The sequence below is a fragment of the Aphis gossypii genome, chromosome X, assembly GCF_020184175.1.
Source record: "Aphis gossypii isolate Hap1 chromosome X, ASM2018417v2, whole genome shotgun sequence".
Taxonomy (NCBI): domain Eukaryota; kingdom Metazoa; phylum Arthropoda; class Insecta; order Hemiptera; family Aphididae; genus Aphis; species Aphis gossypii.
Window position 1 is genome coordinate 59,630,577 of NC_065533.1, and position 23,459 is coordinate 59,654,035.

Below are 23,459 nucleotides of genomic sequence, written 5' to 3' on the forward strand. Positions count from 1 at the left end.
TCCGTTGGATATTTCAACCTGGGATATTTTGTCCTTGAATTTTTGACCTAGATTTGTATACAAGCGATTTGGTGGTGGACGACACAAACATTTTATGTATACAAACCATATAACCGACTATTGTACATAGAGACTTTACTACCGACTTATCTAAAACGTTTAAGTATTTATATTTTATAAATTGTAATTAAGTATAATTTATATACATTTATAAAATCATAATAATATGACAGTATAAAAACATGAATGGTTATATGCTTATGTTCATTGGTCATACATAAAGCACTTGCACGATAAACATCAAATAAATAAAATCTAATCGTTTTCGCTCTCTGTGAGTGCATCTAAGTAAAAGATAGCATTATGGTGTGTGGTGTAAAATAGTGCGACGGCATTCTAAGATTCCCAGCACGAATCTCTAACTATTACTACGTTATACTGTTTGGTGGTCATAGAAAAATGTCCCCTTTGCTTCTACAACCAATGCCCAAGAAAATGTACATGATGTGCACATTGCGCACACGTGCGAAGATTCAGCGGACACTTGGGAAAGTAATTTCCACGGACTTCCGTGCAATACGGTTCACGATAATGATGGAATTTTCAAAATATTACAATGAGCAACACTATTGCATGTTTATCAATTACAATATATCAATTAAAAATGTATGTATATTATGCATGTGCATAAAACCATAGGACCAAGTGCATTAAATGACCACTCTATACCGCAGTTACTACAATTTCTATTACTATAGAGTATAGAGAATTAATTATATTAATACGTTAAATTATTGTGTTTTTTTTTAATTTCATCGTATGATATGTCAGCGACTCTATGGTACGCACACCACCCCTTGCATCGTCTAATTCTAATTCTTGTATGTATATATACACAACACCTTTATAACACTACACACTATAATATAGTAAGTACATAATTTTGAGAACCAATGAAATATGAAAAACTACGAGTAGTATTTAATGATGTTGTCGTAGTGGGGGCATCTATGCTCCAACCACAGTCGAAAACTGGATTTTTACTTACATACCTAGGTAGTAGCTGGGTACCGATTTATTTCATCATGCATTTCTCATTCGAACGCGTGCCGTCGTGTAATCACAGATATATTTTTTGATTTTTTCAAATCGATTTTTGATTTTATGATTTTCGTTTCAATATTCGTATCTATTGTACCAGCATAATCAATATTATTGTTCAACAAATTTCAGTCAGTAAGTATATTAGTATTAATTACCAAAATTTTAAATTTTTCATTCATAAATACTATACACTGTTTGTAACACACACCATGTCTATTACAGATGAAAAGCTACATATTTAACTCATACTGAATAATATTAAAAAAAAAACATATTCTTTTGGGATTGAGAAAAAAACTACGGAGCAACGAAAAATTTGTGTTCAGGTATCTATATATTATATTTATTTATATAGCTTTTATTTTTTTATTAACATTTATTAATTTGTGGTAAATATATTTCCACTGTTTTAAATTAAATTAAATTAATTGTTCAAGTATAATTCCAGGCTAATAAATACTTTTGTGTTGAGTTGAGTAATACATTATCTATGTTTTAATTGTTAAAAATCATTGTATCTATTATGTTTTTTTGATTTTTGTGTTTCAAAAAAATGAACACTTTTTTTATTTTTAAATCACAGTTCACAATTATGTTATCAATTAAATTCTATTAATATATTATAATACGATCACATTTTTATTTAACTATCACGTTTAATATAGTGATCATTATCGTTTATAAATAGTAGTATTTATACAGGGAACCAAACAAAAAAGGTACCTATTTAATTGTTTCAAATAGTAACCAAATGCTGTAAAACGGTTTAATTAGGGTCAATTTAAGAGGAATTTGGTAATATTTCTATGAGTTTTTAATATATAGACTATTTTTAATCAAATAACAAAGGTCTTTTAATATTATTTATTATTAATAATGTACAATCAGGCACCTTGTCAATTTTTTTCTAAATATTTTTAATAAGTTATCTTATATTTGTATGGATTTGGAGCAAATAAAGCCATCCATTTATTTTTTCTAAGAATTTAATCGTACATTCATATGATAACTGAGATGAATCATTGTATACATCTTAAAATATATTATAAATCAATAAAATGTATATTATTGTGTTAGATATTGAGTAGGTAGGTAATAGAGAAAACCACAGTTAATACACGAAAAATAATATTAATAGTGTTATTATCTGGTTTTAATTAAAAGGTATGCTAATTAAATTAAGCTCACCACACCTATACTTAATTTTAAGGAATTATCAAAAAAAAAAAAAAAGTTAAAGCACTTTATTTGAAGGAACCATACTCTTTTATAAACTATGTTCAGTTTACAAATTTAAAGTAGGTATCAGTTATAAATTACCTATATAGGTAAATGAAAATAGAATATCTTAAATTATTCGGAAAATAGGTTAATAATTTTTTTTTTTACTACAAAATGAATAAAATATGTATAAATCATTATTTCTATAAAAAAACAAAAATAATTGTCCCTATAAAATTTTATTTAAAAATTCCTTAACACATAAAATTGTAATTTTATTAATAAATGCTACCCGTGCTAAAAATGCAATTCCCGTGTTGTTAAAAATAGATAAAAAAATTTTGTATTAACTCAAATCACTCTATTTAAAAAAAATAAATTAATTGTTATCAAAAATTTATATTTCAATTAAGTAAATCAAATTTGTATTATTACACCATTAATATCTTACATTACAATTGTAAAATGTATTTTTAGTGTGTTATGACTTTATGAGTTATTACATTTAAACTGTCGAGCCACGTAATGTTTTTCGAATTTGGCAAACCGTAAAAAATAAAAATAAAAATTTCAGCCTTATCAATTTACCAGTAATGTGGTATCTCGTGGTATATAAATTTCATAAATTCGTAGAAAATGTTTTGGTGCCTAAATTAAATTGTGGAGATAAAATTTTTTATTAAGTTTTACTTTATTTTCAGTAGGTAATTTGCAAAAATAATAATATAAATATTTTGAGCCGATTCGCTTCAAATATCCTCATCATATCTAATTAACCAGTTTTATGGTACTTATGGTACCTATATATAGGTACATATATATATATATACTTGCATATGACAATTTTAATTTATATTAACTTTGGGTATTTAATGGTATTGATGTGTTTAACACAAAGCTTGAAAAGCTTAACATAATAATCTATTGTTAATATAATATTATTTTTGATAAACTCGTTACCTGTCGACATCATAGTTCTTTATATCAAGAACAATTTCTGATTACGTTCATGTGATAAAATTTCTATTTATCACTATTTTTTACTGCCAAATGCCAGTTAGGTACATGGTAAATGTTTATCGATTATGATTTATATGCATTTTCTTTAAATTATGTATAATATATTTAATTATTTGAATATTATTATAATTTAATTTGAATTTGAATTATATCATGTTAGATATTTCATCACGTTTCATGTATTAATGTGTTATACTTTTATCTAAAGGTAGATGTAAATTTAAACATAACATTAACTTTTTGCCTTTTGATTATGTTAAACATTTTTGGTTTCAAATTAAAAAGAAAATACATTTATGCATGCATCATATTATGTAAAAACTAATACTACTTATATAGTTATACACAATAATATATAATATAAGTACTTACTTTATATATTACAAACTAAATGCATAAAATTGCATAATCCTTAAAGGTGGATTTAAAAAAAATTGTATATTCTAATAAATAGTTAATTGAATTTATGAAATATATTGGTTATAGGTATATATATACCTTTTGAGTTTTGCTTTTGAAATGGTATAATGCTAATTGGTCATTAGTTTATTACTCATAAAGTTATAAATTATAATGTTATTAATATATGTACTATTAAACGTTTTGTCTAGTCTTGTCGTCTCATCTGGTTCGACAAGGTTTTTAAATTAAATAATTCAAAATACAGTGAAACTTTCATAAAACGAAGTCTCGTAGGGAACAAAAAACAATTCGTATTATATAGGAATTTGTTAAATATAATTAACGCGCAATTAACAATAAAGGTCATGGTTTTCAAAAATAATTTGTTTAACAGAAAATGTCATTAAATGGAAGCTCGTTTTATGGAAGTTTTACTGTAATACCATTAAAAATGTATGTTTTCTATTAATCATATTAATAATAAACTATCTAAAAGTTATAACCATATATTTTTAAGTATGTGCGATTTCACTTTGGTTCAAAAATAAATTCTTTTAAAAATGTTTTTGGGTGTCGCGTAGCTAAAAACAATGTATAAGACATAATTACTTAATGGTGTTGACATATCACATTATAAATTATTAACCTTCATCATGGCAATATCATCAATAGGACAGATGATTTTTATAAACTATAAGCCTAAAAAAGTATTAAATATACATTTACCTTTGCTTTTAAAGGTTTAATTAATAAACATTAATAAAAAAAGATATAATTTAAAATAATAAAATACATACAAATCGATTAATTAAATAGGTATATTTCATACTATTTATGAAAAAATCTTTTTTTTTCTAAATGAAATTAGACAAGTATATAATTTTATTTTTATTGATTCGAAAAAAGAAAATGATATTGATTGGAGTGCCTTTAAATTGTATAATAATGAATTAATGTTGTTTTGATAAATGTTGTGACGAAAAAAAAGTGTAAAAAAGCACAAAAATAAAAACAATATAGGTAGTTAATGAAGCAAAAATAATACTGAATATATATGTCTTGAAAAGTAAAAACACCTAATTACCTAAAATATTTAATATAAAAACATAAAATTTCGTGTTTGAATTTTTTGTAACATAAAACAAATGTGTATCTAGAGCTAGCCTTTTTTTACGATTACGCAAAATAGGTAAATATGTAAATACTAGAATTTCTCTGCCCTAATCATTATTTGTTTATACGGGAAATGAGCCTTTATGTAAACGTCTGACTTATTTTTTTTCATAATTATTTCATTCTAATTTTTAATAACTTTTATTACATGATTACTGAATATTACCTATAGGTACATTGATAATTAATAAGCTGGACCTCACTAAGTCACACTAGTCAATAAATAACAGACAATTCTTTTAAATATTTATTTCTTGTTTGATTTATTCCCAGTTTTAGTGTCATCCAGATCATTATTCTGTAATTCGGCGATGATCATAATTTTACGATTAAATTTTCAAAACAAATAAAATATATAAAGTTAAAGTTATATGCCTTGCACAATATAAAGTTCTTTAAGATTAAAATTACCACATCATTATTATCATTTATTACTGATATATGTACTATGTCCCATATACCAATGAAATACAATAACTCAAATAATCTTAATATCATTAGGTCTAGCCGGTCTAGGAATGATTAAAGTTTGATTTAGGTAATTTTATAATTAATTTTTGATTTAAAATATCATTTGTCTTTTTTATTGTGTAAGCGACTGAAAATACTGTTATTAAATTATTTATTTAAATATAAATATTTATTTTGTCTAGTTTTAATGAATAATACATAAATCTCGATCAATTTAATAATATACCGTATCATAATAGGACATGTATAAAAATATAGAGAAACATTTAAAATACTGGTTTCATAATCAGTTTTGAAAAATATTCGAGTCTAAAGTGCCTGAAGTAAAATGTACCTTACAGTAAAACCGAAAATATTTTATATGGGCAGTAATAATTCAAAATTAATAAGTTTTTATTTCCATATTTCAATAGCTTATTTTAAAAACAAATACAGAGGTTGTCGAAAAATAGATAATATTACTCATAATATAATATTAGATCTTTCATTAGGCATAACTAAAATAAATCCATTGATTATTAATAAATAATAATTTTTAAAGTTAGGTTGTACACTAAATCACATGTTATTTGTAAAAAAAAATGTTTAAACAGTTATGAACAACTACTACTGTTTTTATTTGCTATAAATAAATCTTACAGCCCGACTACAATGCTTATATTATGATTTTGAACGCAGAATGGAAAATATAAATGTAAAGTTGATTTTCATAGAACGATTTCTTATTATAATTTTGAGTATCACTTGAGTTTTTATTGTGAGGAGTAAAATGAAGATAAACAGAGGCTGTACCTTTTTTTTTTTTAAAAAAAAGTTTAAGTCAACATTATAATTAGATAGGTATCTACCAGAGAAGATACAGATATAATTTTCAGTATAAGAACGAATATTATTATGTTTTAATGAAGATTTCTAACACTGCCTACCAATAATCGTATGTGTAAATTGGGCATATAATAACTTAATTAATTTGTATTTGTTATTGATAAAACATTGGGTTTATTATACTAATCAATAAGATAAAAATAATTTAACGAAATCTGTTAACAAACCATTTCTAAGAACATAATAATAGTAAATTATAATTATTTTCATAATATAGAGTAAGTAGCTAATTAATATAAAGTATAAGTGATAAATTAATCAAGTATATTAGGTAGGTATTATGCTGTATTACATTTACCAGGCATATTGTACCTATAGATGTAAATGCAAGTATCTGCCCTATGGGATCATTATACATGTTTACTGTTCAGGTATTATCGTTTATGTACACGGGTGTTTTTCGCGTTACACTTTGTATTCTATGTATATTTTAATTGGAATAAAAATTGAATACAATAAATTATAAGTCTAATAATGATCACAAACAAAAATACGAGACGTCTGCATGCATCACTTATTTTATTCTTTTACTCACTATACTACTCTTCTATTGACATTAGACATGGTCCGAATTTTTAAAAATCGTCTGGGCAGCACGTGGACGAACTTTATTTGACCTTACAGCTTAAACTAGTTTATCTTCAGTCCTCACACTACAATATATTCGATCATTAACATGCCTTAGGATTTTTTTTTATGTCCTGTCTGTTTCACGAATTAACGCCATATGTTTAGGAGTGAATAATTATGGAAACTGTATTATAATAAAGAAATTAAAGATTTAGATAGTGTATACTCGTAACAGTGTGTGATCGGAGAAAACTCGTAATAAATATATTATACGAATGTCAAGAAACTGGTTCTTTGTTTTAACCTGCATTTTTGGATAGCAGAAGAGAAGTAAAGTGGTTATTTTGATCCTGCCACTTTTGGTTTTTTAAATCACAAGACTATAACACGAGAATTTAGGCGTATTAATATGTACCATCATATTTTACGTTTGACCGATAACTGATGATGAATGATGATTATGGATTATTTTGTACGATACGCAGTTAGATCTTTATCCGTTAAATATTTTGAAAAGAAAAACTACAAGTTCATTATGCGTGTTAATTATTTTTTTGATTTAATATTTGGCTTATACAGAGGTGTTCCCATTTATTTTTTTTGTGTGTTCTATAAATCATCAAAAACCAAAATATAAACATTTAATACAGTAAAAAATATTTTTTTTATGGTTTATAGGAGTAAAGGCGGTAAAGAGCATATCAATAATATGGAAAACTTTTTAAATCAGATTTCTTATATAATTTATCATCTTTATATTATATCTCGTCAATATTTACAAATATTAAAAAGTACCTAAAGAGTATAACTCTTTCAGTCATAAATAATTGACGTAAATATGGCAAAATCACATAGTTAAATTAATTTTTGTTTTTACTTTTGTATATGATTTATGTACATGCATTATGCAGTATACTTATAATTTTGTAAAAATATCTGGAGAGTTAAAATCACAAATCGATTGAGACTTGAGAGCATACACAGTATATCCATAATATTGAAAAAATCTTGAGAGTATACTACCTATATGTAATATGTATACCCTATGGAAACACCCCTGAGCTTACATGTATAATGTTTAGTTATGCATCAAACAATTAATTAACATTGTTCCAACACTGTAAATTTATGTCAACATTGTAAGCAACAAAATATAGGTATAAATAATTTAATAACTTAATAATAGGTATGCGAATAGTTGTAAATAAAACAAAAATATTATAATAACAATCAAATATTTTTCTTTTTTTTAGAGTCTATGAATAGGACAGGTACTTATAGTAATTTTTAAAATATTTTTGTTTATTACAACTTACAACTTACAACCTATACATTTTTAATTATATTATGTATATTATTTATATTTATTATATTATAAATGATAATAAACTATAATATTATTCTTGTAATAAAAAAAAATCTAAGGCTATTTAGAACCCACCACTAGCTGCATTCCAGTACGTATATAATATTATATAGTGCAGACGAGCAGTGCATTAATTTATTATAGGTAGGTATAGTAATTAAATACATGATACATAGTTGTATTGCAGTTATCAATAATTAAACTGCACGATTAACACATGTCTACGTGGGACATAGTTATTTATCAATACCTGTATAATTAAATTCCTAATTGCCTACTAAATTAGCGTATCTATTTTTAGTCTGTCAGTGTACAGTGGTCCATCTGTGATTCTGTCGCACCACACTGTTTTTTTTTTTTAATTATTGATCATACATACACCCGTGACTAAGGCTCGTTAAGTCAACAAATTTTTTCTAATCGTTAAGTTAGGTTAATATAAATAATTTAATTTATGTTTAAAGTTAAAAGTTACTTTTTTTTTAAAAAAATTGGAAAAATTACTAGTTAATTTAAAGTATACTTTTTTTTTTTGTGGGTTAAATCGACGACCGGGAGGGGACCGCTTTCGCATTGCTTCCTCCCAAAGTATACTTAAATACTTATAAAGTAACCTAATAAAGTCAAAAACTATTTACTTTTTTTACATAAAATTTAGAATTATATATTTTTTTTAAAAGCTTAATAAATAACATAGTAATTCTATGTACAAAGGTATTAGAATTAAAAATTAATAAATTAAAATTAATTGTTGTAGGTAATTTCATACCTTCAATCTATGATGAATTCCAACAGAATATTTAAATTATTTTATTGTTTTTTTTTTTTACATAATAGTCTACAAATTTTTAAGTTTGTATACTACACTAATCAAATTCATTATCAGAATATAATTAATCATTTTATTTCATCATATTGATAAGCAGTATTATGTAAATATTAAAAGTATTATATAACTATTAATTATAACTTATAACTATACCTAAGCTTTTAGAGTTTTTGGATTTGAAAGAAAATTAAGATTCTTGTGATTACATGTTTTTCGGGTAGGTAGGTAGGTAGGTATATAATTAAATTAAAAAATTCGTGATTTTAATTTGTAATTAATTGGTAAATCACGGATATTTATTTCACGTGTGTTTCAAACATTATTTTAAAATACATACAATTATAGTATAATATTATAAAAATAAAAAAATATGTTAATAATTGGAGTAAAAAACTAAAAACTAAAAATATCTATATTATTGTAAAAAGATAAGACGAACGAAGCAAATACTTCAAGTAAATTAAATATTAATACATCATAGTGATACTCATGTTTACTTACAAACAAATATATTTTTTTTTAATTAGAAAATATAATAAAAACTATTAATTATTAAGCAGTATAGAATAGGTAGTGGGTAAATTAGTTGTATTTTTCTTTTCTCAATAATGGTTACTTTTATATGTTATAACATTCTGTTTAATGCTTTAATGTCCATTATACAATATTAATATATTATGGTACTATAAATAATATTTTGTGAATATGTATTTATACTATTATTATAAATCATTATATTTTTACTAATCATACATTTATACATTTATAATATACTACTAAAAAATATAATTAATTATGCACTTATTATTTACTCGTTTCACATGTCTTGGATAAATTAGTGTTTATATATGTCATTACTCATTTTTATATATTTTAAATGATTCAAAAATATTGCGAAACATTTCAAAATACAATTTAGTCAGTGCCTCCTATTTAAAATAAATATAATAAATCAGTATTATTGATAAATAATATTTGATATTTCCGATAATATTTACATCTATTTTAGATTTATGAGGTTTATATTATGGGTACAAATTTACTTGATGTGACAATAAAATAAATTAACTCATAAGTTAGGTATTGTATATTATATCATAAAAAAATATTAAACTCGTTAAATTAGTAGTTACATCTAAAAAAAAAAATAATAATAATAAATAACTCGCTATGCAACTAAGTTAAATGTAATTTAACCTTTTAATTTGTTAATGCCCTGCAGCTTGCCTGTATCATATTATATGATTAGGTACATTGTTGTGCATGTTAATTAAAAATATATAAAAAATATACATAGGCCTGCCTCCTGCACATATACATCATTTTTTTTTTATTATTATGTTCAATATTATAGATAAAACATGTGACTTTAAATATCTCTCATACGCAGTCATACCCGCAAACATTCGGGATTTAAGATGACCGAACTACCGAAGTATGTAGGATTTGCGCATTATCGTAATTAAAATTTGTGAGTGTCATGGGCAGTAAATATAATTAGCAGTAACGTCTTGGAAAAAAATTATTTTACCTAATTACATATTCGTAGCTTGCACTCTGTCGACGTCTGACACGGATATAGGACTAAGTAGGTACCTACCTAACATTTCTCACCGGTTTTGATACAACGAAATTCTCCGGTTTCCGTTTGACTTTTATTGTGTTTCTTTTACAATGACGATAATAATAGCTTTTGCTATTTGCTCCAGTAAATTTTACTTCAGTAAGTACTAATTATTGCAATATAATTAGTTATACATATACTATAAATAGTATACATAGGTACAATAGTTATACATAATATAATATGTTGATATTTCATTTAAGAAATAAATGTTTTTTATCCATTCGTTTATCTCTCATCCGTGCCACGACTAAAATCATCATTAATTGTGAACACGATAAATGTATAACGTATTGTATCACCACCGCCGTCTATACCTATACTTATTAATGTATATAATATATTTATATATTAAGCATAATATTTTAGTGTCCGCGCGTCCGTCTGGCGTATACAAGCGTGTAGATCTTATACAAACTACGCCTAAAGAGTTTATTTTTAAAGACTTATTCTTTTCTTGTCGGCTGAAAACTTGTCAACTCTCCACCTCTTTTTCCTCTCATTCCCTCTCTCTCTCTCACACACTGTCAGATTCCGGTGTTCCCAAATATCGTCTGTCATGCGGTGTTTACTGTGATGCACATGCAATACAACACGAGAACACAATATATTGTCGTAATAATATAAAAAATATTTTCACAAATAAAACCGTCTTGATAAAAAAAATTAATAAATTATTTGCATTTCAGGATTCACAAGAAGCAGGACCGAAACTCCAGTCGATCGTAATTGGCGAAAATTCTAAGATGAGAGAAGTACCGGAAAATAGGTAAGTTTAATCAATATTTTTCATGAGTGGAATAATGAATGTATTAATTTTACAATAATGTGTAATTTTTTGTGTGTCTGATGTTATCATCTCACGGAGTAGTAAAAATACTTAGATTTTCAACTTTAATATCGTTTCTGGTAAAACAATGAACCTAGCTTGTACTTTATAAAAGGTTAAATAGAAAATTCCTAGTATTTTTTAAAAAAATATCGGGAAAACAAAATAAAAAGGAAGGAAAAACTTGAATTTTTGCGCGCAAAACCTGTTTTATACAAAATTGATTATTTCATTTTGTCGTAATTAAAAAAAGAAAAACCATAGATACTTGAAATTTTTACTAAATGTTTATAATACCATTTTATATACGATTTTCGTGAGGTTTGTATAATTACAAACTAAAGGATTTACGTACAATTGCTATTTTTTATAAAATTATTTACTTCAATGATTTAGTTTCAAGCATTGAATATTTGACCTATTGTTTATATTAGCATTATCTATACAAGATATAATTTTTAAAATATTTTGAATCGCTTTGATATTTAATTATTTTAATTTATAAAAAATGTATGATTGTTAAATTATTATTTGAAATGCGTATAATTTAATTAACATGTACGTATAGGTATATTTATTGCAGTGTATAGTATAATACAAATTTAATAATGTAGTTCATCAAAATTAGGAATAATAAGAAACTAAAAAGAATCCAATCATTTTTTAAGTGAGTTACAAATGAATTTTCTAAAAAAAAGGATTAACATTTTTTAAACCTGGTTAAGTTCTGTATTTTTTTTAATAATAATTTTAAATTTAGCTAATTAAAATTTAATTAAATTTATCATATTTTATTAACTATTAATTTAACGATCTTTGTTCACTTAATTAATTATTTTCATTAACTTCTTCACCTCTATTACCTACATATATTACAGGTTATAGTTGAAATTGGACAAACCTAAAAAATTATCATAAAAATGCTAAACGCCTTTGCATTTGGGCAAAAAATCATTTTTCAACTTATTCTCTGACAATCCTAGTTGTGAATCACATCGTTTAGACAAAGCCATACAATAAGGAATTTACAGTAGGCACAAGTGCACAATGCTTTTTTAAAAATATTATGCACAATAAATATTATTGAATTATACTATAGTTAATAATAAGGTTAATAATGTAGTATTATTGTAATGTTAATTTAAAACATTTAAAAAAAGATCGTAAGGAAATTTTTTTTAAATACATTAAAATATTTAAATGTATAGTTGGCACGGTTTTGTCGAAATTATGTTTTTGATCACAAATAGATTTTCCTAGACGAAAATCGAACTAGGACGTTTTGCTCAAACATCGTGGGCAGTTCATATTTTGATCGGGCGTTATTGATGTATTTGCTCGGTTTCGACGTATTCCGGAAAAATATTATGTACAATACACACATATGTGTAAAAACATTTTGCATTTTTACTTCCCTTCGAGAAAAGATTTATGTTAAAGGCTAAGAACAGTTTAGGCTGTTAAAAGTTTGTAATTTAAATGTTATGGGTAAAAGTTTTAAAACATAAGTGTCCCATTAAAGGAGGTCCATTAGTCCATTATATATTATGAAAATTTTTATTTTACTACAGTATAGTATAGTATATTATGCACTGCCTAGGCTTTTATAACAAATTTTTTTATATAATCTATTATTATTATATAGGCATACAGATTACGCACCCTAATATAATAAAATGTCTTATGTGTTTAATGCGTTGATTTTATAATCAAAAAAAGTAAAAAGTTTATCGGTGAAAAACAAATACATATAATCCTAATATATATTATATGTATATAGTTTAAAAATATATACATATTATTTAGTTGTTATTTGTTTTTTATTGATTAACTTTTTAACTTATGCAAAAAAAACTTTCAAATTTGAAAAATTGTATAAGTGTATCTATTAAATATTTATCAATATCTACTAAAGTATATTATGATATATTTTTAATAGGTACTGTAAATTAATGTTAATTGTTAATTGTTAATTTATGGGAGAGTGGCTAGTTCTGGAATCTATTTAATAAATAAAATATTTTAAACGCAAATTTCTTAAAAATAACAGTCCAAAACTTAAGTCAAAAGCTCGTTGGATTTGTTGTACATTTTTAACTACATTGAAGTGGCTAGTAAGTCCAAGCACAGCCCTACATAATACAGTCATTCGGATTTGCAATGATGCGTTATTTGTGTGATGTAGGTAACAACTTAGTCGCTGGATTAAAAATACTTATATTGTTATTATGAACTATAAAAAATGAGCCGTCATGTTTTCCCATTTTCCTGTATTGTTAATTTAACAACTAATTAATACTGTCGATAAGTAATAACGTATGTTTTCTTAATAACATTTTTAGTGGAGTCGTTAATGGTATTTAAGTACCATCACATCGGGTTAAAAATAATAATAAAAAGGGGGACACTAAGTAACCAATATTCTATACAATATTGAGCGTATTTCGTCGAGTAAGTCAATGTAAATAGTGTAACGCATATGATACTTGTTAAATTTTTAATTCAATTATAAACCATTGCATATGAAAAATAATTCTAAGCGAACACGATTAGTCTAAATCTCTTAGTAAATGTTTTGCTTTTTTATATCACATATTAATATTATTGTTGTTAACTTTTATAGACTTCCTATCATAGAATGGTGTAAATAACTTCGTGATGGTATAAAATAAAATAAATATGCAATAGTATTAAATTAGTCTAAATATTTCAAAAACGTTATTGTGTACACAAAATATAACGATATATACGCGTACATTTTAAGTTCTTCATGAACAGTATTTTTGAATTATTACAATAAAATAACTAAAACCAATATTGCCTTTAAAAAAATTACGTTTAAATATATTTAAAATTTTTTAATTTCAATATGAATTTTATAAATTAATATTATTAACATGAGGAACTCTCAACCTTGTATTAAATTTTAAACCTTTTTGAGAACAACTACATTTTTTCCTCCCGATAACTATTGAAAAATGATAAAATAAAATTGAAATGCACATTTTTTCAAAATGTTCAAAGAGATTAAAAATATATGAAAACTAATTGTTAAATATATATATTCTGTGCAATAATGCCTATCTATAATCTATATATATAATATTATTTTGCCAAGAAACTTAGTAGAAATTATAGTATTTTTATTATTATTGTGATATTGGATTATTTTTATTTAAAACATTGTATGTATAAAACTATATAAACTACAAAATTAAAAAAAAATTTAATCCTATGAACTTGACTAATTACTTTAAGATGAAGTAATAAAAGTTAAGTTACTTCAACAATAAATTAAACTAATCTAGTTTATAAGTTAATTAAAAATTAGCTAACTTCTTAAGTTAAAATTTTTAAAAACAATTATTTTTTTTACTTACTTTAAACTTTTTAACTAGTTGATGGTTCTTAATACATTTTATTCACTTATATGCAGTGAAGTTTAATTCAAATAATTATTCTTTTATTTAAATTTAATTTAAACACCATTGTAGTGTTTTTGTTTTTCATTAGAAAAATTAACAGTCGTCAGATTTGATAAATGTTTCATTTGATTACTCTTTTAGTGTCAATAAGATATAGGTAATTTGTAACTATAATAGATTATAGTACAGTAGTACACGTTATTCATCGACATATAAATTATAACATAATAATGATCAAAAAAAAAAATAAAATAAATTAACATACAATTTATAAATATAAGTTATAATATTATACGTTTATTTTACTTACTAAATGTATTCATTTCAGACAAAAAACTTTAAGAAATCAAGAAAAGGGCGACTATTTCGATCCGTTTCTTGAGAGAAACTTAGAACACCCAACCACGTGAGTGTAGTAACTAATAACTATTATATCTATACCTATAATAAGGTCACTTTTATAGGTATTGGAAGCCAGAAAAAAATATCATTGTGATACCCTTTTGCAGTTTTGTCCTAAAATATAAAGTAAAAAATACGTTTTTATTCAAATTTTCAACGATTGAAATCAAATAAATCGTGTATACCTATAAATTTAATACCTTTATATTATTTAGTTTAAAATATCACATATTTTAATATTTAAAAAAAAAAGTAAATAAAATATAACTGTGTTAGTTGTATCCTGTATGTAATATACATTTAATAATTTATCACAACAACAGAAAAAGTATGTTACACATTTAAAAATATAAATATTAATTTAACTTTATAATTCGGGACAAAAAGGAATTGATAAATATCTAAGCAAATTTAATTTTTCTTTTCTTTGTTTCTGAAAATTTTACTATTAAATATCCGTGGTTCAAATTTTCAAAATCTCTATACTATATATACATTATATTATAGTTTGTAAATATTTCAATAAATACAATACTAATCGCGTAATTCAATGCCTACATAATATCATACTCATTGGTACTTGTTAGGTATACCTATCACATGAGTAGGAATTCATAAATTGTAAATAAATTAAGTCGTACAGGTATATTTGACATCTGTATCTGTATGGATTATTATTAAACATTATTTAATAATAATTATTAATTATTTTTAATGATTTTTCCAGTAATGGCGAGACTTTGACTCATTTACTTAAAGCATCTCTGGGAACCGGCATCCTGGCCATGCCGTTAGCTTTCCAGTGTTCAGGACTTATAACCGGCATATTCGCAACAGTGTTTGTGTCTTTCGTGTGCACGTATTGCTCGTACTCATTGGTTAGTATATAAGTTGCATATTGTCTTAAATTTATATCGATGTGTAAAATATCGTTTATAGTTAAATATAGGTACGTCATATTGTTTACAAAAGAACTCTCTAAATAATAATAATAAATAATGTAAATATGCATGTATGATTTATAAGTATTTTATTTGAATCAATTGTTTAACCGATAAATCAAACTAGTCAGAGATATATTTTTACAGCTAGGATACTTATGACTGTCGTGCATTTATCATGTGCAAAAATTATAGCATTTACTGGGAGGTATATAATGAAGTCCACTACATGCATCAAATTTTAATTACGTAACCTATTAAGTATATTGTACGATTGTATCATTTAATCATTATTGGTTTTACCATGAGATATTATTTAAAATCAAAATATTGCTTTAACTAGGTACTAAAAAATGCTTTATATATAGAAGAAAAATAGCCAAAAAATTAATTAACACAGTTTTGTATACATAATTGGACTATCCTATTATAAATTTTAGAACATTTGTATTTATTTCAAAATTAACTTGTTAGTTGTTAACGTCCAATAATAATATTTTTATAACCATACAAATTCGTACTTTTAACTTTTAAATTAAATTTAACTTTTCACCATAACTAATAAATTTTACTGCATAATGTAAAAACACAACAATTTTTATACATATTAAAATAGAATATAATATTATAGTAATATATAGTACTATTACTATATACTAATACATATTATTATATATTTTAAAATAGTATAGTTTTTACTTGCTTATAGTTTTCAAGCACATACACAATTTGCTGAAAAGTAATATTATTATGTATTTTATATTTTATACTAGTCACTAAGTTAATTTTATTTTAAAGCTATATTATTTAGTAGTATTGTTAACATCGTTAAATATTTTTTAAATTATGTAATACTTCCCTATATAACTGAAGTGTAGTGAAATGCCAATAATTATGGAAAAGTGTTATTGGAGACATTTTATTTTGAAAATTAATTGGTTGAATTGAGTCATTGAACTTAACGAGCAGGCTTTTATATAATTGATAATCAAGTATAGGATGTAGAAATCAGACCTTTTTTTAGTTTGTTTTTTTAAATTTTAAAAACATTTTGTGAATTATTGTTTATTTAGAAAACGTTTAAAAATAAAACAGTTTTTATTGTTCATAAGTCATCATATTAAAAAATAGTTATTTCATTAAATTATATTTGTACACACATACATTATGATACATACAATTTTTCAACACATTTCATACTCTCGTTGTTTTACAGGTGAAATGCGCTCATACGCTCTATAGGCGAACAAGAGTGTCGTCCATGAGTTACGCGGATGTGGCTGAAGTGGCATTCGCCAACGGACCTAAATGGTCTAGAAATTTCTCTTCGGTAACCCGTCAGTCAGTGCTCTGGCTGCTGTTCGTCACGTACTTTGGAACGTGCAGCGTGTACACAGTGATAATCGCTTCGAACTTTGATCAACTGTTCACATACCACATGGGTTATGAACTGAACCTTCGGTCCTTTATTGCGATACTGCTCATACCACTCATACTGCTCAGCTACGTACCCAATCTCAAGTACTTGGCGCCCGTCTCCATGGTTGCTAACCTGTTGATGGCCACCGGTTTAGGTATCACGTTTTACTATACGCTGAGTGACATGCCCAATATTTCAGAAAGGCCGGCCGTGGGGTCGCTCGAAACGTTCCCATCGTTCTTCTGCCTCACCGTGTTTGCCATGGAAGCTATTGGTGTGGTACGTTTACATTATCAAAAAGTACTTTAAATTGCACGGAGAAAAAAATGAGTTCCTTCAAAAACGATTAGTATGGGTTTAATTATATGTAATATATCTACTAGAATACCAGGGTTTGAGACATAATATTATTTAAATAGAAAAAACAGTAGTTGTTTTTGTGCATTATTTTTCTTTTTATGCAATTTGAATCATTTTTCTTGATGTTACTATATTATTACATTATTGCCTATATTACAGGCACTCATTATATTATGTTTAATGCTTATACATTTTGAGCATTTTTTATTTTATATTTTATTTAAAATAATTTATATACGTTTTATTTTTGTAGGTGATGCCGTTGGAGAACAACATGAAAACGCCCAGAAACTTTTTAGGAATTTTTGGCGTGCTGAACGTCGGCATGGGTGGCGTGACCATGGTGTACATTTTGCTCGGGTTTTTCGGTTACTTGAAGTACGGTGAAGCAACGAAATCGAGTATAACGTTAAACCTTCCCATCGAAGACGTGTGAGTGTAATATTCAGCTGGTTATGTGACTCTATACCCTCATTATATCTTTTAACTTGTTTCCACGTACCGAGACTTCTGTTATACCCGGTTGAGAGCACGGTTCATTATTTTTAATAATCCAATTGAGTATAGAAAAAATTATTTTCATTTCATAAAATTGTATTAATTTTTTGGTTTTTTGTCTATAATCAGAACCATCCATGTACGCGTCTTATAAAACACTAGTATAATACAAAGATATATTAACGGCCATCATACGTATTAGTATATAACGTATTCGTCCTTTGTACAGTTATTATCTATAGGTATTCATAATTCATTATATCATTAGTTTTTGTTTTATTGTTTGCAATGCATAGAAAAAACTACAGTGTACAAAATTTGATTTTTTTTTTTTAATATATGATAATTTACTCACAAAAAACAAAAAACATCAATATTTTGTTTAAAGTGAGATTCTGAGCTTTAGACTGTTCAGCATTATTCTACCTAATATCTACCTAATAGATTAACGACTAAACATGTTTTTTGTATACCTACCTATATGGCTATATTATAATACATATATTTGTAAAACAGTAAATTCAGTTTTTTACTGAACTATAAATTATTGTTATTTATGATTTTGCGATAAACGTGTAATAACTTAGACATTATATTGTTTGTGTTTTGTTTACAGTGCCGCTCAAATGGCTAAAATATGCATCAGTTTAGCAGTGTTCTGCACGTACGGTCTACAATTTTTCGTTTGCTTGGAAATTATTTGGACCAAAATTCAGGAAAACTTTGAAAAATCTACAATGTTCCACAATTATGTTTTGAGAACGGTTCTGGTGACCCTGTCCGGTGAGTAGGGTATTGTAAAATTTAATAGCAGGTTGCTGCAGGTAAACTTTTTGAAAAGAAAAATTACTTTAAAATTTTGAATTATTTATAAAAAAAATGTATTTCCCTATTTAGTCTCATTGTTCATTTTCTCAAAATGCTCATATTTGGAAATAAAGTATCTTTTTATTTTAAAAATCTTATGACACATATCAATATTTTTTTAAATTTTATTTCTGTAACCTATAGCAAACACATTATAATTTACATAAATAGAAAAATATTCAATTTTCGTCTACCGAAACGAATTTCATATTTATGAACCTATCGTTGAAAAATAAAGTTATAAACACTTTCCGAATCTGAACAAAATATATGTGTTAAACTTGGCGTAAATTAGTTACCAAAGTCAATTAGCCCCAGCCAAACGCAAGTTCATTTTTTAACATAAAATAATACAATATAATATATTTTTAGTACCTATTAAAATTATAAACTTTCATATTAAACTTATAATTTAACTTTCCTCAAACCTTGTAAATATTTTTAAAATTAGTTTACTTTATAGTTAATTAGCTTTTAATATTATCAGATAATACAATATAATTTTTTTAATTTAAATAAATATGCTTTATCCAGTTCTGTATTTTCAATAAATATTTGATACCGTTGATTATATTTATAATTAATGCGGAAAAAATGTTTTCGAAGTAAAATAGTAGTGGAACTACGTTAGGTCCAATGATGTGTTGTCAGCATAATTGTTATTAAAGTAATTAAGTGGATTGATTTATTATTAAATTTTAAAGTAAGAATACTAAATAGAGTTGGTCGTAGGTTTTATTGATGTTTCAATTTTAAAGTGAGTTTTCTATATTACAATATAAGATATTAAATTTTTTCAAATGATCATTACTCGCTTAAAAATATAAAATCAATAAAAACTTAAACATAATAACCTAGCACCTAGATAAAATGTTTATCTTCTTAATAATATATCAAATAACTTTAATATTAATTCTTACAACATAAAATCGACTCTGTTGAATGCAAATTTTCTATGTTGTACGTTTTTTGTAAGATGGGGGTAACACATTTACATAATATCCTTTAAAATAAGTTTAGATTTTTCTGGGAGCTCTGCGGACACATACGAGTCGTAGCCCTAAATTCTAATACAAATATATTTTATACTGCTTTCAGTGGTGTATTAATAGAGATATATCCCCTTCTCCAACACTGAAATTGTTTGCAAGTGCAATTTTTACTTTCTGAAATGTTTTTTTTTCAAGACCACTCTATTTATAAATCAATGACGAGTATAATATATGTATTAATTATTACACTTGATATTTTTATAATAGTAATATAACGTTTGTGTGGCTGTATTTCACAGTGCTGATCGCTGTGGCTGTACCGACTATCGGACCGTTCATCGGACTCATCGGTGCCTTCTGTTTTTCGCTTCTCGGCATCGTCGTGCCCGTTCTCATAGAGTTTGCCACATACTGGAACGACGTGACCATCTGGATGACACTTCGGAACGTAGTGCTAATCATTGTCGGTATCTTGGCGTTGGTCTTTGGTACGGTTAACAGCGTCGCAGATATAATCGCTGCGTACGATCCCGCCCAGGCCGTCAAATGTGCCATAAATTCCACGCTGACTGAACCAATCGCAGAATGACCGGAAATCCGGCCATACCATCCACTGCCCAGCCACACAGAATTCAAGACTTTCGATCGTGACGAGTATATCGTTACGATAATTATGTATATATACATATAATCATAGGCGTAGTGCTAGGCGTTTCTTGGTGAGATCAAATGCCTTCTGCCCCATTTCTTACCAAAAAATTAAAAAGAAAAGGTTCTATTGTTTATATCGTTAAGATCAATTTTTACGTTGTCTTTTAAAATATACGAATTGCCTTCCGTTTTTATCGTAAATAAAAAGGTCAATATACACTAATTGCTTTTGACGAACAGGTAATTGGTATTTATATATATTTTACTTCATGTAAAGAATAAAATGGTAGTGAATAAAACTAAGAATCATTTAAGAATCAATTTCTCATTTAATACCTGCCCGTCGGGAGGTAACTAGTACTAGACATTTTTCATTAACGTTGAAATTTAAGGTACATCGGGAGGCAATTAGTATGCGTCATATTTTTAATAGGTATATTCCTCATCTTGATAGTGTATAATTTATATTATATCTTCATAAAATCATAATTGACTGAGTATTAAATATAATAATAATTTAAAGACGTGTAGAATATATTTTTTTTTGATATGATAAAAAAACATTTTAACTAATTTATTAAGTAAAAAATAGCTTGATTTAAAAAATAATTGTTTTCATTAAAATTTAAAATTTAATTATAAAAACAATTATGTAAATAAAAGAGTTAACAAAAATAATTTTTTACATAAATAATAATGTAATATAATCACACATGAAAAGTTATTAATATTGGTAATTGTGTCACTTGCAAATAAAAATACTGACTACGCCTATGTATAAAATAGAATTAATCATGCATTTACAAGTATTCAGAATGTTAAGGTGTGGTCGGGTTGGTCGGATGACTGGGACCGACGCGGATGTGGAAACTGCCAAGATTAATTTATCATTTTTATTATTATTATATATTATTTTATAAGACTTTTTTTTTTTATTTGATCTAGAGTCTAGACGGATTCACATAATATTTAATATATTATTATAACTAGGTTTACAAAAATTTTCTATTTATTTTTTTATAAATGTATTATGTATAGATAATAAGAAATTACAATTGTATTTTATTTTATTCTTTTTATACATAATAATAATCAATATATAATTTAATAATTATGACAACATTTTTTTTCTTCAAAATACCGGATTAAATATAAATCAAATCATAAGTTTTGGATTGTTTAAGCCAAGTATAAAATATCCATGGTAAATTTGGTCATTATGTTATCTGTATTTCCAGTTATCATGGTATGCAAGAACAGAAATTTAATGTAGACATAATATAGAATATAAAAACCTTAGTAAAAGAAGAAAATGAACTGTAAAAAAATGATCAATGTTAAAACAAATGTTCACAAAATGTAACAAAAGACAAAATTATATGGACATTTAGATACCAATATACCATAGTATAATGGAGCAAACAAAGACTAAGAAATTGATAGAATTTATAATAGATAAATACATTAAATTAATTAAATTTAAAATGTAAAAATAATTATGTGTATGTTATGGTCCTTTAAAACGCTTCGTTCTTTTAAAGGGAAGTCGTTCCTATCTTGAAAAACTGAAAAAGAAATGCTTTCCATTAAAATTGGATAATTTTTCAACTACAATTAATAGGATGATTTTTAAAATCAATACTTATAGGTTAACGATAGTTTTGAAGTATTATTCGATAGGGTTAATCATAATAAATGTAGATACCGAAAAAGATTGAAAATAAAACGCCTGTAATGAGTCGGGTAGGTAACTTGACTGGCATGCACGAATGGCGACTCAAGTCGACAGCTATATACCGTATACGAGCCCCTATTTTGTGATATACAGGCAACTAAGCACACAATCTGATAATGAAAACTTAAAATGGGTTAAAAGGCTGAAAAATAATCTACTGATCTCAGGTTTGTTTGTATAAATTCGTGCTAATTTCATACTAAAAAATAAGTTCATATTTATGGTTGTTTTATTACATAAAAATCTATTCCCTACTTATAAACTAATAAGCTATTTATAAATATTTTAGATACATAGGCATTTTTTGTATAAGTGTTTGAAGTACTTATCTTGAAAAATCATTAAAATTTGGCTTATTGTTTTGTAATTAAAAATTTATAATATGTCAAAATTTTAAAGCTATAGTTTGAAAAAATATTTTATACGTATTTCATACTAAAGCTAAGATGTCTAAAAAAATAAGTACATTTGTTTTATAAACTTCTGAAGTTCAAAATATTAAAATATTTAAGTATTAAATATTAAAAAAAAGCTAATAAAATTAATTGAGACCAGCCTGCAAAATACGGAAGTCATTATTAATGGTTGTATCAGAATTATCAGGCCCAGCAACAGTAATGACGCCAAGGAGCCGCGTTGTCACCAATATTGTTTAACCTAATTTTAGAGAAAGT

General features: G+C 25.4%; 1 protein-coding gene across 2 annotated transcripts; it reads left to right on the top strand.

Annotated features, from left to right (window-relative positions):
• Positions 1 to 1,072: 1,072 nt before the first annotated feature.
• On the top strand, positions 1,073 to 22,164 carry LOC114123569 (proton-coupled amino acid transporter-like protein pathetic). Of its 2 annotated transcripts, XM_027986597.2 has the most exons (9): positions 1,073 to 1,236; positions 1,327 to 1,430; positions 11,355 to 11,434; positions 15,248 to 15,325; positions 16,049 to 16,199; positions 17,479 to 17,961; positions 18,296 to 18,474; positions 19,157 to 19,323; positions 20,699 to 22,164. In XM_027986597.2, exons 3-9 carry the CDS (start codon positions 11,412 to 11,414, stop codon positions 20,986 to 20,988), a joined length of 1,371 nt encoding a protein of 456 aa, XP_027842398.1. In that variant the 5' UTR covers positions 1,073 to 1,236; positions 1,327 to 1,430; positions 11,355 to 11,411; the 3' UTR covers positions 20,989 to 22,164. The 2 variants fall into 2 exon arrangements, with proteins under 2 accessions (XP_027842398.1, XP_027842397.1); XM_027986596.2 differs by lacking the exons at positions 1,073 to 1,236; positions 1,327 to 1,430 and adding an exon at positions 11,111 to 11,280.
• Positions 22,165 to 23,459: the final 1,295 nt, after the last annotated feature.

Excerpts from the sequence above, each read along its gene's own strand:
- LOC114123569 (XM_027986596.2), top strand. The coding sequence starts at position 11,242 with ATGCACATGCAATACAACACGAGAACACAATATATTGTC. Across the intron at positions 15,326-16,048 it reads AACTTAGAACACCCAACCAC|TAATGGCGAGACTTTGACTC; the intron begins GTGAGTGTAGTA and ends TGATTTTTCCAG. Across the intron at positions 17,962-18,295 it reads CCATGGAAGCTATTGGTGTG|GTGATGCCGTTGGAGAACAA; the intron begins GTACGTTTACAT and ends TTATTTTTGTAG.